The sequence below is a fragment of the Armigeres subalbatus genome, chromosome 2, assembly GCF_024139115.2.
Source record: "Armigeres subalbatus isolate Guangzhou_Male chromosome 2, GZ_Asu_2, whole genome shotgun sequence".
Taxonomy (NCBI): Eukaryota; Metazoa; Arthropoda; class Insecta; order Diptera; family Culicidae; genus Armigeres; species Armigeres subalbatus.
The window spans coordinates 77,171,377-77,184,135 of NC_085140.1; the positions used below are offsets into that span (position 1 = coordinate 77,171,377).

The window sequence follows — 12,759 nt, forward strand, 5'->3', positions numbered from 1 at the left end:
AGGCCACTTCGGCCTTAGTCTGAATAAATAATAATAATAAATACTTCACCGAGTTAACGAAATCTCCTTTCCGCGGTATTGTGGGGATGCAGAGAAAAGGTTCTCTAGTAGCAATCATAACGCTGTACATTTTTGCAATGCAAATATCAAACGCTACGGTCAAACTCTTGAAATGTAATCAATATGTTAACAAGCAAAAAAGTCGAAATAAAAGAGATCGAAAGAAGTATCAGTCATCATCGATATAATTTTCACTTGTTCTTTATTTGAACTTCATTTATATTCAATCTAGGTACATTAACAAATTAAAAAATACTTTGGCAATACAATATTTATGTAGTACAGTATCTACACTTTCCATAGCACAAGCATACAGTCAAAACGTATGGAACAATTTCTATTATAATTAATCTTTACAAAATAAACATAAGTGTGATCTGTGAATCGGCTTTGATCTGGGAAATTCTGTTAGTGGACATAATTGTTTGCTTTTAAAAATCAATTCTTGCATTCTTCCCTTTTTAAAAATTTAAATTGACCAGTGAAATATTAATAATTCGGTTTGTCTATCTTCGCACTTTGATCGTTCTTCCAAGGTTACAGTTAACATGATTTTTGTATGTTTATAAGTGGATTTGTTACAAAATAATTTGCTATATAATTTGCAAAAGATTGCAAATAACATATGTAAAATTAGTAACAAAGTTTGTAAATGCATTACAGTGCATGAATATATGAACAACAACGCGTATTTCAGACAGATTTACAAACTATGGAATATCTCTAATCAAACGATTCACGCACTGGGAAGTATATGGCCTATCTCGTGCCTTCTGCTGGAGTATTTATCCGAAATTGTTGAAAATTTCGGCGTCCATTAGTAAACCTAAAATAGATTAAGAAAATGTTTAAAAAGCTAAGGGAAAGGATATTTACTTATACCTCCTATACAGGCAGTCATGAAGCATACTATGGACCCAGTGATAAATGCTCGGAAGGCCACCGACGTAATGGCTGATCGTTTGTCGGGAACCATCGCACTCAGGGATCCAATCATGATGCCCATCGAACTCGGATTGGCGAACCCACAGATGGCATACGTTGCTATAGCGGCCGATCGAGACGAGATCGCTTTCGCGTCAATGAACTCACCCAACTTCTGATAGGCCACAAACTCGTTGACAATTGTCTTGATGCCGATCAGCTTACCAACGAAGTAGCTTTCGTCCCACGGGACACCCATAACGAATGCTAACGGCCGGAAGATTGTGCCAAAGATGTTCTCCAGCGAAGCGTCCTGTATGCCAACGAGTTCACCCAACCACCCGAGAACGCCGTTGACGAACGCAATGAACGACACAAATGCGATCAGATTCGCGATGATACCCAAGACGAGTGCCGTGGCGGTATTGGCTCCATTCGCAGCAGCATCCAGGATCGAAGAGTCTGGCCTATGTTTGAGATAATGGGAAAGATACGAGTAATTAAGTGAAGGTTCATTGTATTGTTGATGTGCATAATACTTACGATTCCTCCATTTGGATATTATCCGATCGAGTTTTGCTCTCCTCCGTCTCCGGATATATCAACTTAGTGAAACAAAGTGCTGCCGGTGCTGCCATTACGCTGGCCGTGATCAGATGCGCTGGTTCCGCTCCAAAAGAAATATAAGCTGCCAGAACTGTCCCGGAAACGGTGGCAAAACCGGAGGACATCACCGAATGTATCTCCGAGTGGGTCAAATCCTTAATATAAGGCCTAATCAAAAGCGGCGATTCGCTCATACCGAGGAAGATATTTGCCGCGGCGATCACGCTTTCGCAAACTGTCGTTCCCAGAATCGACTGCAGTATCCATCCCAGCTTCAACACTACCCACTGCATCGCTCCCAAATAGTACAGGATCGAGATGAAGAAGCTAAAGAAGTATATCACAGATAGAACCGCAAAGGCAAAGACGCCCTCTGTGCGGACTATAAAATCCCCATAAACGAAGGCAGCACCTTCAGCCGAGTAGTTCAGGAACGTGGCAACCTTGTCGCCGATGCAGCTGAAAATGTTCCTACCCACCTCCCATCGGATGCAGAACAAGCCCAGCAGAAACTGGAACGTCACTCCAAGTACCACGGGTCGGTAGTTTATCCTTGTCGGATGCTTGGAACAGAGGAATGCTATGGCAAACAGCACCACCATTCCGACCAGTGACATCAACCTTTCCGGTTCACCTTCGGTGTCGAAATAACAGAACAAAGCGAACGCAATCAGGACCACGCCAGCGACTATCAGTTTGGCGTACCTACGGGATTACCGACCGGTCAAAAGATGTTTTAATGATTACACAATAGGGCATTACTTACAGACTTTGGAACACTTGTCGGAAAAATCGACTAAGCGGCTGACTGACGGATTGTTTGAAAGGTTTCCGAAGTAGTGGTTTTAACACGAGGAAGTAAATCAGGCCCAAGTAGATGAAGCCGAGAAGGAGCACCAACATTCCATACCCAGTGCACCATTGCATGCCGCATTCCGTAGTGCAGTTTTGGTCTAAAATTAAGAATAAAATTTTATTTAATTTACTCTAATATCTATAATATAATATTGTTATGGTTTTATTGTATTAGTTTTATTGGTTTTATTGTATATACCTATCTCGGCTGAGTCGGTCCGGCGCCCGTTCCACAATCGACCTATACATCACAAACATGAACGACCACATCTCCCAGCCGGTCGTCTACCAGGAGCTCAGCTCGGATCACTACCCGGTGGTGGCGGAAGTGGGCTCCTCGGTCGATCGGCATCAGCAGTCCCGGCGAAACTACCATCGTGTCGACTGGAGCCGGTTCCAAAGGTGTGTGGACGAAAACATCAACTACCAGCGACATCCGACCACACCGGAGGAAATCGACGACCAGTTCCACTCCATCCAAGAGGCGATCTCCCAGGCCCGTGAACAACATGTGCCAACTGCTCGACTGGTATGCAACACCCTAAACATTGATTTGATCCGACTGAGAAATGTCACTCGCAGGCAGTACCAACGTACTGGGCTGCCTGCGCTTAAGGCCCGGTGCAATCACATGACCAAAATTACCCAGGCCAGAATGGTGGACCTCAGAAATAGTGATTTTTTCCAATAAGATCCGCACTCTCCCAGACTGTGCTAAGCCATTCTGGAAGCTAACAAAAATTCTAAAATCTAAGCCTCGATCCATTCCATCTTTGATCCCATTAGACAGCAATGGCTCTAAGGATCGCGTGATAACTCCTGCAGAGAAGGTTTCTGAAATAGGTCGTCACTTCGTCAGCTCACTCAATCTTGGACAGAACATCGTCATTCTACACGAAGCAGCCATTAATGAGCATGCTGGGAACATCCATCTTATTCCCAACGATCTCTCGGAGGAGTTGAAGATCTCAGCTGGCGAATTAACGGCCTATATCAAGTCATCGAAAAACATGAAGGCCCCAGGCTTCAACAGCATCCTGAATCTCGAACTCAAACATATGAGTGCTCCGTCTTTGAGCATCTTTCGCTGATCTTTAATCAGTGTCTGCGGCTCAGCTACTTTCTATTGTCCTGGAAGTCAGCGAAAGTCATCCCCATCCGTAAGCCTTGGAAGGATCCTTCCTCCCTCAAACATTACCGTCCCATCAGTCTTCTCTCAGAATTATCCAAGCTATCCAAATAAGCTATTCATCACCGGTTACTTGAGTCTGCCGAAAATCTCAACATCTTGCTCGAGGAACAGTTTGGTTTCCGACGCGGTCGATCAACCGTTCACCAACTGACCCGAGTTACCAACGTCCTCAGACGGAACAAGTTTGTCTCAAAAACCTCCGCCATGGCCTTACTCGATGTCGAGAAGGCGTTTGACAATGTATGGCATGATGGCCTGGTGTACAAACTACAACGCTACAATCTTCCCAGCCACCTGGTGAAAATCATCAACAATTATCTGTCGACAAGGACATTCCGGGTCTCAATCAGCGGAGCGAGCTCCAATGCGCACAACATCGTCGCAATCTGTTCACCTCCGACATGCCAGAACCTCCACACTGAAAATATTATACACGCTCATACTACTGGTTCCACACGTGAATCTTCACTAGTTGAGTTTCATACTAAATTAACGTGTAATTCCAGTTTCAAATGTCAAAATTCAAAACGATTGATTCATTTGAACCTGAGACGAGACCTGCAAAGAGGAAAAAATGTAACTTCAGCTGCTGCCAGTCAACTGCTGTCACGAACTGTCAGGTGCAACCAGCAGCTTTTTGAGTGAAAGTATTGGTATCCCAAATAAAATATTCCACATCATTTTTGTTTTACCAAGACTTTTTTACTTTAACGAGTATTCCAAGCTTTCCGTTTAGCTTGTTAATAATCAGTAATAAACCTGTGTTTTGTTCCCGGTATAAAAATCCTTATGAAAATGAATTTACTATTTCGTGAATTGGATACACTTTTATTGTGCTCAGAAGGGTCCACCTGGGGCTTAGGTGAAACAGTCAAGTAAACAGTTGAAACTCGATGGTCAACTGTGATGAAAAGAAGAACAAGTGTCAAAACAAGAGAAAAGAAGCAGCGTCTTTGCAGGTCTCGTCTCAGCCTGAGACGAGACCTGCAGCATGATCCAGAGACGTTGTTTATAGATAGAGACCCGCGAAGAGTGAAGCCAAGAGAACCAAACGAACCGTCAAACGCAGTACCAAAAGAGGAAGGTAAACAAACATTACCAATCGGTATTGAATGCAGGATAGGTATTGTAATCAACATTATAGAAATTATGAAAAAGTTTGAAAAGTTAAGTGAATGAAGGTGTTTTCAGAGTTCTCATAGCAAATTCATATATTGTATTTGATCATATTTATTGTTCAATATATGGCAATGGTCCAAAAAAGATAAAATTCATAGTTGGAGCAAACGAAATAACTGCTCACACTGAGAGTCACTTCAAATTTTTATATTGCCAATCGCCCAGGATTGGCAATGAGCCAGTGAAGCCAGAATTTCTTTTATTCTCTCCGCGTGTCTCTATATAATACCATCGTCTCTGCCTCTATCTTGGGGTGGCATCCCGAGTAGCACACATGTTCCAAGAAAGTTGACGCAACTTATATGCGACCAGATTCGGTCACAATCAAGTTGCAGCAACCAAGTTTGCATGAAATGTGTTAATTGGGATTGCGCACCTCGACGAGCAAACCATGCAAACTGTCATACGAAAGAACTGTCGAAAGGAGATGCGCAATGAGGCCCCTGCAACGATGTCGTTGGAGCACCTCGCCGACGCTCTAAGGTCAGATCGACACGTGCACTGGAACCGTCTGGATATAATCCGAAAAATGTACTCATTGTAAATAAACTAGATCACCAGATAACGCAAAGGTGCAACTGAGTTGTCGCCAAAAATGGGTAGTTTATTAAATTTCCGTCCGATGCAAAGAACTTTCTAAATTCTGTTTTATTCAGAGTATTTTGAATATCGTTGGAGTATATAATATTTTATAATAATTTTCTTGAAATTTACCTAAATTTAGTTTTTGAATCTTAAGTTAATTCAACTTTGATGAGCTTTTAGCTTAGACATTTTCTGCCGCTCAGTTCTGATCGGCTTCCATTTATTTTTTGCCTTTCTCGTATACTAAGTATACGTAAAGGCTATAATTTCACTCCAAAACCAAACTTTTGATAGAAGGCTCGGAGACCCATAGTGTTATATACCAATCGACTCAGCTCGACGAATTGAGGTGATGTCTGTTTGTGTGTATGTATGTATGTGTGTGTGTGTGTGTGTATGTGTGTATGTGTACAAATTTTGTAGACACACTTTTTGGAACTTAGCATTACCCGATTTACTCGCAACAAGTCGCATTCAACAAGTCGCATTCCCATTGTTTGCTATTGAAAATTGGCCTGATCGGACATTGCATTTCGGAATTGTTGAAAAATCATTGTTTTTTCCCAAAAGTCCCCCCTTGGAAAAAAAATTTCAAAATCGAAAAAAAATTTTTTTTTTTCAAGAATGGTGGGAATGCATGGTAATTAATGCAAAACCATGAAAAATTATAGAAAATATGCGATCTATCCCCCTAAAGTGCTTTTTTGACCTTTCCTATGTGATTTTTTCAGTACATTTTACGATGCACGAGAAAGGCATCATCGCCGCTAGGTGGATTAACTTGGGTTTTAATTACTCTTTGTGCCTTAGCTTCTACTTAGAGGTGTGCGCCGGTTCGATATTCAGCGGTGGCGGCGTTTGTTAGAATTTTGGTCGGCGGCAGCGGCGTTTTCGGCGTCACGCCGATAATCATTTTAGCCGGGGCACAGTGGGACCAATCCCAAAAAAGACGGTCATAAATGTTAGAAGTGAATAAAATGGTCTAGCATGTCACATATTGTGATTTTTAATTGAATAGATGGTTCCTATTCTCGGCATCAACGATCCGTAAGCTAAAGTACAACTATCGCCGCGAGAGGTGGGGTATCAGTCGTCGCAAGCACGCTATAGTTCTCTAAGACAACGTGCTTGCACCAAGAGGTGTCCATCAAATATCAATGGCTGGCGCCGCCAATGTAGAGGTCTCTTTCTATGAGCCTTTCCACAGGTATTTAATTACCGATTTCAGCCGCCTCACCCCAGTGCCAAGGAAAAAAATATTTTATTGTTGGAAATTGTAAACATATGGAATAGGTTTTGTTTCGTCCCTAACCGAAGTAAAGCTGTTGAGGTGCAAGTTGTTACTTGATATTACGATTCATGTGAAAAACTCATGATATTTGTACAGAGTAAGTTTGGAAAATTAGAAGTAAGGGATAAAATAAAATCCTCTTCCGAAATTATCCATTGCGACTAGACATAACATGACTTGATAGTTTGTCCTACTTTCATTATCAATATCTCAGAGCGCAGAAGCCTGTAAGAACTAGTGATCACGTGGGATTTCCTTAACAACCGTATGCATGAGACAAGAACAAATTGTGCTAGGGGGCGTACACATATTACGTAAGCCCTTTAATTGGGGAGGGTGGCTTCTGACGTTTTCTTACGCAACATGTAAATAAAAAAAAATGTTTGAAAGAAATCTTACATGAGGGGAGTCGAAAACCCCAGAAAAAAAAATGTTCACGTAATAAGTGTACGACCCTTAGACAATTTTAAGCTGATGTCACCCCATTGCATTGGGGCAAATGAGAAGTAGAAAGAGAAGTAAAAACAAATCGTGCGTTGCTGCGCTTATCAAAATTGATTGGCAAGACCGAAAGGACCACCTTCAGTAAAACCGAAATAACTGAGCGGGCGGAGGGTGGTGGAACCTAATTTCTTCAGGATTGGATTCCTGACAAAAAAATGAAGCTTCAGTGTGAATTTCATTGATGGATACAGATGGGTACCCTTTTACAATGAATTTTACAATGAAGACAGCAAGAAGATAATACAATAATAATTTTATACATTATAAAGACCGAGTACTTTCTACACGATCAAAAATAATTTACGAACGTTTGAGCGTTGCTTTATTAGTTTTAGGGATACACTTTGTAATTGTGCCAAATATAATAGGTTTGGGCGATGTATACGTTGTGGCCAACATAATGAACAGTAAGATAAATGTTACAAGATTTAACAGAATTAAAAATCGACAACATGCTCAAGTTGTATTGACTGTAAAGGTAAGATCCACCCGAATAAAATGACTCAAAACTATGTTTAGATCATCGTCAAGTATTCTACTTACAACCCGTGACTCAAGTTATCAATTTGGAACATTTTGAAAAAATGGTTTTTGACCGTCTTTTTGAAGAGTGGTCCTTCTGTGCGGCGGCGGCGTGAATCGACTTGGCGATGTTTTTTATTACGTTTATTTGAGATTATTTTTCGGGATATTTTCAGGACATGGACGGAAGAATCTTTCGAATATCGCTTGAAAAATCTGATGAACTTCTCCAGAAAATTCTTTAAGTTTTTCCAAAATGTTCATTTAGAAATTATTTTTAGATTTTCCACTCAAACTACTAAGTTTCTAGAATTCTTTGGAATTACCTATAAAAGCTCTTTGGAATTCCCAGAGAAAAGCAGGAATAATGTTGGAACTTACATGAGAAAGTGTTCAGAATTTCACGAAAGCATACACACAGAATATTCTTCTTAAGGTGATTATAGAATGAAGCCAGAAATCGGCCATTTTGTAAACCACGTGCTTTTCCAATATTTTTTTCAAGAGCACGAGATGAAAGAACCATAACGCGTATGGGGCTGAAATAATGGAAGATCGTTTGCTTAGTTATGCTGAGCAATCATGATTTGAATTTCGGCACTGTACGAAAACTATTACGCCAGATTTGGGCTTTTGGAAATGAATGTAGATAAACGTATGGTGAATTTGAAATTCACCACGGGCTCCATTCTATAATCACCTTAATTGTAGAAGAATGCGGCTTGTAGAATAACTGTTTAAACGTTAGCTATCTCAGTCTAGAATAATAAGGACGACTAGTTAAGCATGGCCAACTTTAAAACAGGAAATTCTTCGGAATATTCGCGGGAGACTCCAAGGAATTTTCAAGGGAAATTCACAAGAAATTCCGGGAATTTCAACCAAAAGTTCTTAAGAATTTCTGCGGAAGATTGTTCAAAATGTAGATTTTAATAAAAAAAATCCATTGGATTGCAACACAAAATTGCTCGGATTTTTTAAAGAATTTCTTAGAATTTCTACGAGAAGTTATTTGAACAGTAGACGTTCGATAACTGCAAGTAATATAACAGGAAAAAAAGTCATATACAGTCAACTCTCCTCATCTCGATGTTCTATATCTCGATATCTCTCCTTATGTCGATGGTTTCCTCAGTCCCTTCAATCTACATACATTTGGGCTTTTTACATCTCGATAACCTCCCTATCTCGATATCTCTCTATCTCGATGGGTTCTGATCATATTTTGTTCTGGATTCACTCTCCTTATGTCGATATGGTCAGATTTTTGGGCTACTAGACCATCTTTGGACAATAACAAACACATCAACAACAGGAAACGACATTTGTTTTGTTGTCGTTTTTCATAGCAACGAGCTTTTTTGGATCTAGTACCCATTTCAATTTTCCTTCCGTTCCTCGATCTCTCCCTATCTCGATGGTCCCTTCAATATCGAGATGTGGAGAGGCGACTGCCACGGAGAAAAATATGTGGTAGAATCAACCTGATTCTGCTTCAAATCAACAATATTTTTGCATTGATTTATGAATAACAATATTTTTGGTTGATACAACCACAAATAGGGTTGAATCAACCCTACGCGATAGTTGATTCAACTATCGGATATATTTGTTTCAACCATGCTTTTCAGCTGTCACTGTCAAATGTTACATCAGAAGACAACTATTTTTATGGTTGTTTTCACTTTCGAGAATGCTACGAAACTACTTTATCGACACTACGATAACATCAACAAAATAGGAAAATGTGACAGAAGCAGAATCGAACTAGTTACAAGGGGAGTAAGAGTCATCTACCTTACATCTGCTCCATACTTACTTCTTGTAGACAGAATGATTTATGTTGATCAGTTTCTACAGGTTTTTCATATTACGAAATAGTTGCCAGAACAACGATATTACTATTGTTTCAATCATGCGATGCAGGATTGAAACAACAATAATGTTCAATTGAAAGAAGCAATGAATCATCGTTAAAACAACAATGTTGAAGATTGAAACAACAATATGCACGTAGTTTGGTGCAACAATCAAAATAGTTGTTTCAATCTTGCAAGATTCTTCTGCGTGTGTAACTGCAATCTGTTTAACACAGTTTTGCTGAATTTAAAAACGATGTTAAAGTCGATTATAGCTGCATTACGCTGTACAATTTTTCACACTTCTGTTGCTACTGCCGTCGACTCAAAACCGTTTGATGTTTAGAATGCGTTGCAGTTATCGAACGACATTCGCTAACTGAAACGTAAACATTTTGCAGTTATCTAACGACTAGTATTTATATTGTCCATAAGAAATTCTTTGGAAATCCCATTGGCTGATAGCAAAATACGGCCGAATTAGAAATGTGGCCGAAAAAGTCGTTTTGCCTAACAGGTCGTATGACCGAAATCGTCGTTTGGCCGAAAAGGTATTCAGTCCGAAAATGCCGTTTGGCCGAAATGGTCGTTTGACAGAATTGGCCATTTGCCCGAAAATGTCGTTTGGCCCAAATGTCAATTACTGAACGGATACTATGGTTAAAAATGTCCATCCGCAAATGACAAATGGTCAAACGACTTTTTTGGCTGAACGGCATTTTCAGTCAAACGACCTGTTAGGGAAAACAACTGTTTCGGTCAAATTACCAATTCGACCGAATGTTCCTTTCGGCTGTATGTCGCTTTCGGCCAAACTACATTTTCGGTCAAACCATTTTCGACCTGATAATAGTTTCAGATAAACATTCAGTTTGGCTCGGCTTAATGGAGTTTGGTGAGATGAATTTTGATTTAAAGGCCAGTATCAGCTTAAAAAGTAGAGAGGTTACGAAATTCTGTTCAATGGCCTTTTGACAAAAAGGCCATATCGCCAAACGAATGGCCAGTTTTGACCATATTATCCGGACTAAAATCAAAACTCCCTCTGATTTTTTATAAATCTTCCATAAAAATAGGAAACTGCCAATGAAGATAAGCAATAAATAAATACAAATTTTTCCTAACAAATGCAAAATTTCCATAAACTATTGAGAATTTTCCACAAAACAAAATTAAATTAGCACTTCTTTAAAAGCGTTTAATGTTTATTGAAAATTTTATCAATTTTATTGCTTTTTTGTTTTTTTTAATGGAAGTTTTCTTATTTTTTATTGTTCTTTATTGATTTTTTCGTGGAAAGTTTTTATTTTTATGGAAAAAATATTTATTTTGTGGAAATTGATATATTGATAATATTGATTTATTTGAAATTTTGTGTTTTCTCAATGGCGCATTTTGATCTCTTTGTGGGAAATTTTTTGCAATTTTTGCTTTGAAAAGTGCTAATTTATTTGTGTATTGTGGAAAATAATTAAATTTTGCATTGTTTATGGAAATTTTATTTTGCTGATTATCATCCGTTCAGTAATTGACATTTGGCCTTATGGCAAATGAAATTTTAGGCCAAACGGCATTTTCGGTCTAATGACTTCTTCGGACAAACGATCGTGTCGGCCAGACAACCTGTTAGGGCAAATGGCTTTTTCGGTCGTCTGTCGCTCTCGGCCAATGGAATTTCCCAAGAACTTCTTATGGAAAAAACAAAGAATTTTCTGTAGAAATCCAAGAAAATTCCTCTAAAATCGTAAGCGTTTCCCGATGAAAACAAATCTTATCTTTTCTGTGTGCGCGTAAAAGACAGTTGATCAAACGTTAGCAAGCCTTATTAACTGACAAAAGTTGGAATGAAGTACCCTGCGATGTTTTGCGTTGGTGCGTTTGAAACCATATTAAACGTCCATATTAAACCATATCGAACGTAAAACAAGACCGAAAATATTGACGAAGCATTTTCCATCTGCTTTTAAATTTCAAACAATGTTCTTTTTGATTTTAAAGTAGAAAAAACCTGACGCGTTTTAGATGGTTAGCTTCATCGTTTTCTGAAAGGATATCGAATATCCTTTCTTCATCTCAGGACTCAATGAATTTATATTGAGAAAGTCAAAGTTGAAGCATCCCTTCTACCAGTTACAAGCTCCTTCAATTATGAAGGATTTTCTGTGTAAATTTCGAAGAATGCTCAACAGAAACTTAACAGGAACATATTCCGAATATTTTTCTGTAGAAAAACTTCCCGTTAGCTTTTACGGAGAGTTTTTTTTTTAAATTTTAATGCAATTTTCAAGAAAAATCGATGATTTTTCGAAAAAGTTCCATACAATTCAAAACATTCTCTGGAGTTGCAACGTGATGTTGTAGGGATCAATCAGAAATTTCTACGGAAATTCCAATGAATTTTTGAAATTTCCACTGAAAATTCTGCGGACTTCTTTGAATCGGCGTGGAAAAATGTGCAAAAATGTCGGCGGCGGCGGCGGCGTGCCAAAAACTGTCGGCGGCGGCGGGGTGGCGTGGCGGCGCACACCTCTACTTCTACTTAGTTTATCCTGATTGTGTGTCAATTTGTTTAGTTTGGATACGGGCTTGGTGGCCATATGGCTACCGCTTCTACCTCCTACTTTGTATCTTTTCATATATTTCTTATGTTCTTGCAATCGCTAGAGCTGGAAATGGGCTTTCATACCGTTTCCATCTTATATCTCTATACCTACAACCGGACTAGTTTTAGCAGGTAACTGTTAGAATACGAAATGAGCAAAAAAAAAGCTCGTTTCGGCATCCAATTAGAATATAAAGCACTCTTTCATTACTATCGCATTGGCAAACCGTTAACCAAGATGAATCTCTGCTATAAAACCTAACCCCCAGATTCCAATAAAATTCCGCAGGAGCTCGTGGCGAGTGCAGAGGTGCTCTCGGCTTGCAGTGGGCGAGTGACTGCATCATCAATTCCTTCCCATCCCTGATGACCTGAGGACGTGGCCAGCGCTGTTATCGACCATCCAAAATACTCTCGAACTGTGCACATTGAAGTTGTAGAGTAAATCCCATGCCATCATGCTCATGCTCATTGTGTGTGTCAATTTTTTCAGTTTGGATTCTGTCGATAATTTTGCGATCGTGTCTCCTTAATTGAGAGGAACGTGTTTTCCGAGCTGGCGGAACTGGTTCCTGGTACC

At 39.5% G+C, this 12,759-nt stretch overlaps 1 protein-coding gene across 2 annotated transcripts in view; it reads right to left on the minus strand.

The window, feature by feature from the left end:
* Positions 1-245: 245 nt before the first annotated feature.
* Positions 246-12,759, minus strand: part of LOC134209287 (uncharacterized transporter YutK) — a 42,977-nt gene continuing 30,463 nt past the window's right edge. For both annotated transcript variants that reach the window (XM_062685284.1, XM_062685283.1), the window contains 4 exons: positions 2,357-2,543; positions 1,528-2,295; positions 943-1,451; positions 246-886 (listed from right to left, as the gene is read on the minus strand). In XM_062685284.1, coding sequence (XP_062541268.1) covers positions 846-886; positions 943-1,451; positions 1,528-2,295; positions 2,357-2,543 — 1,505 coding nt within the window. In that variant the 3' untranslated portion in view covers positions 246-845. The remainder of the gene's footprint in view (positions 887-942; positions 1,452-1,527; positions 2,296-2,356; positions 2,544-12,759) is intronic.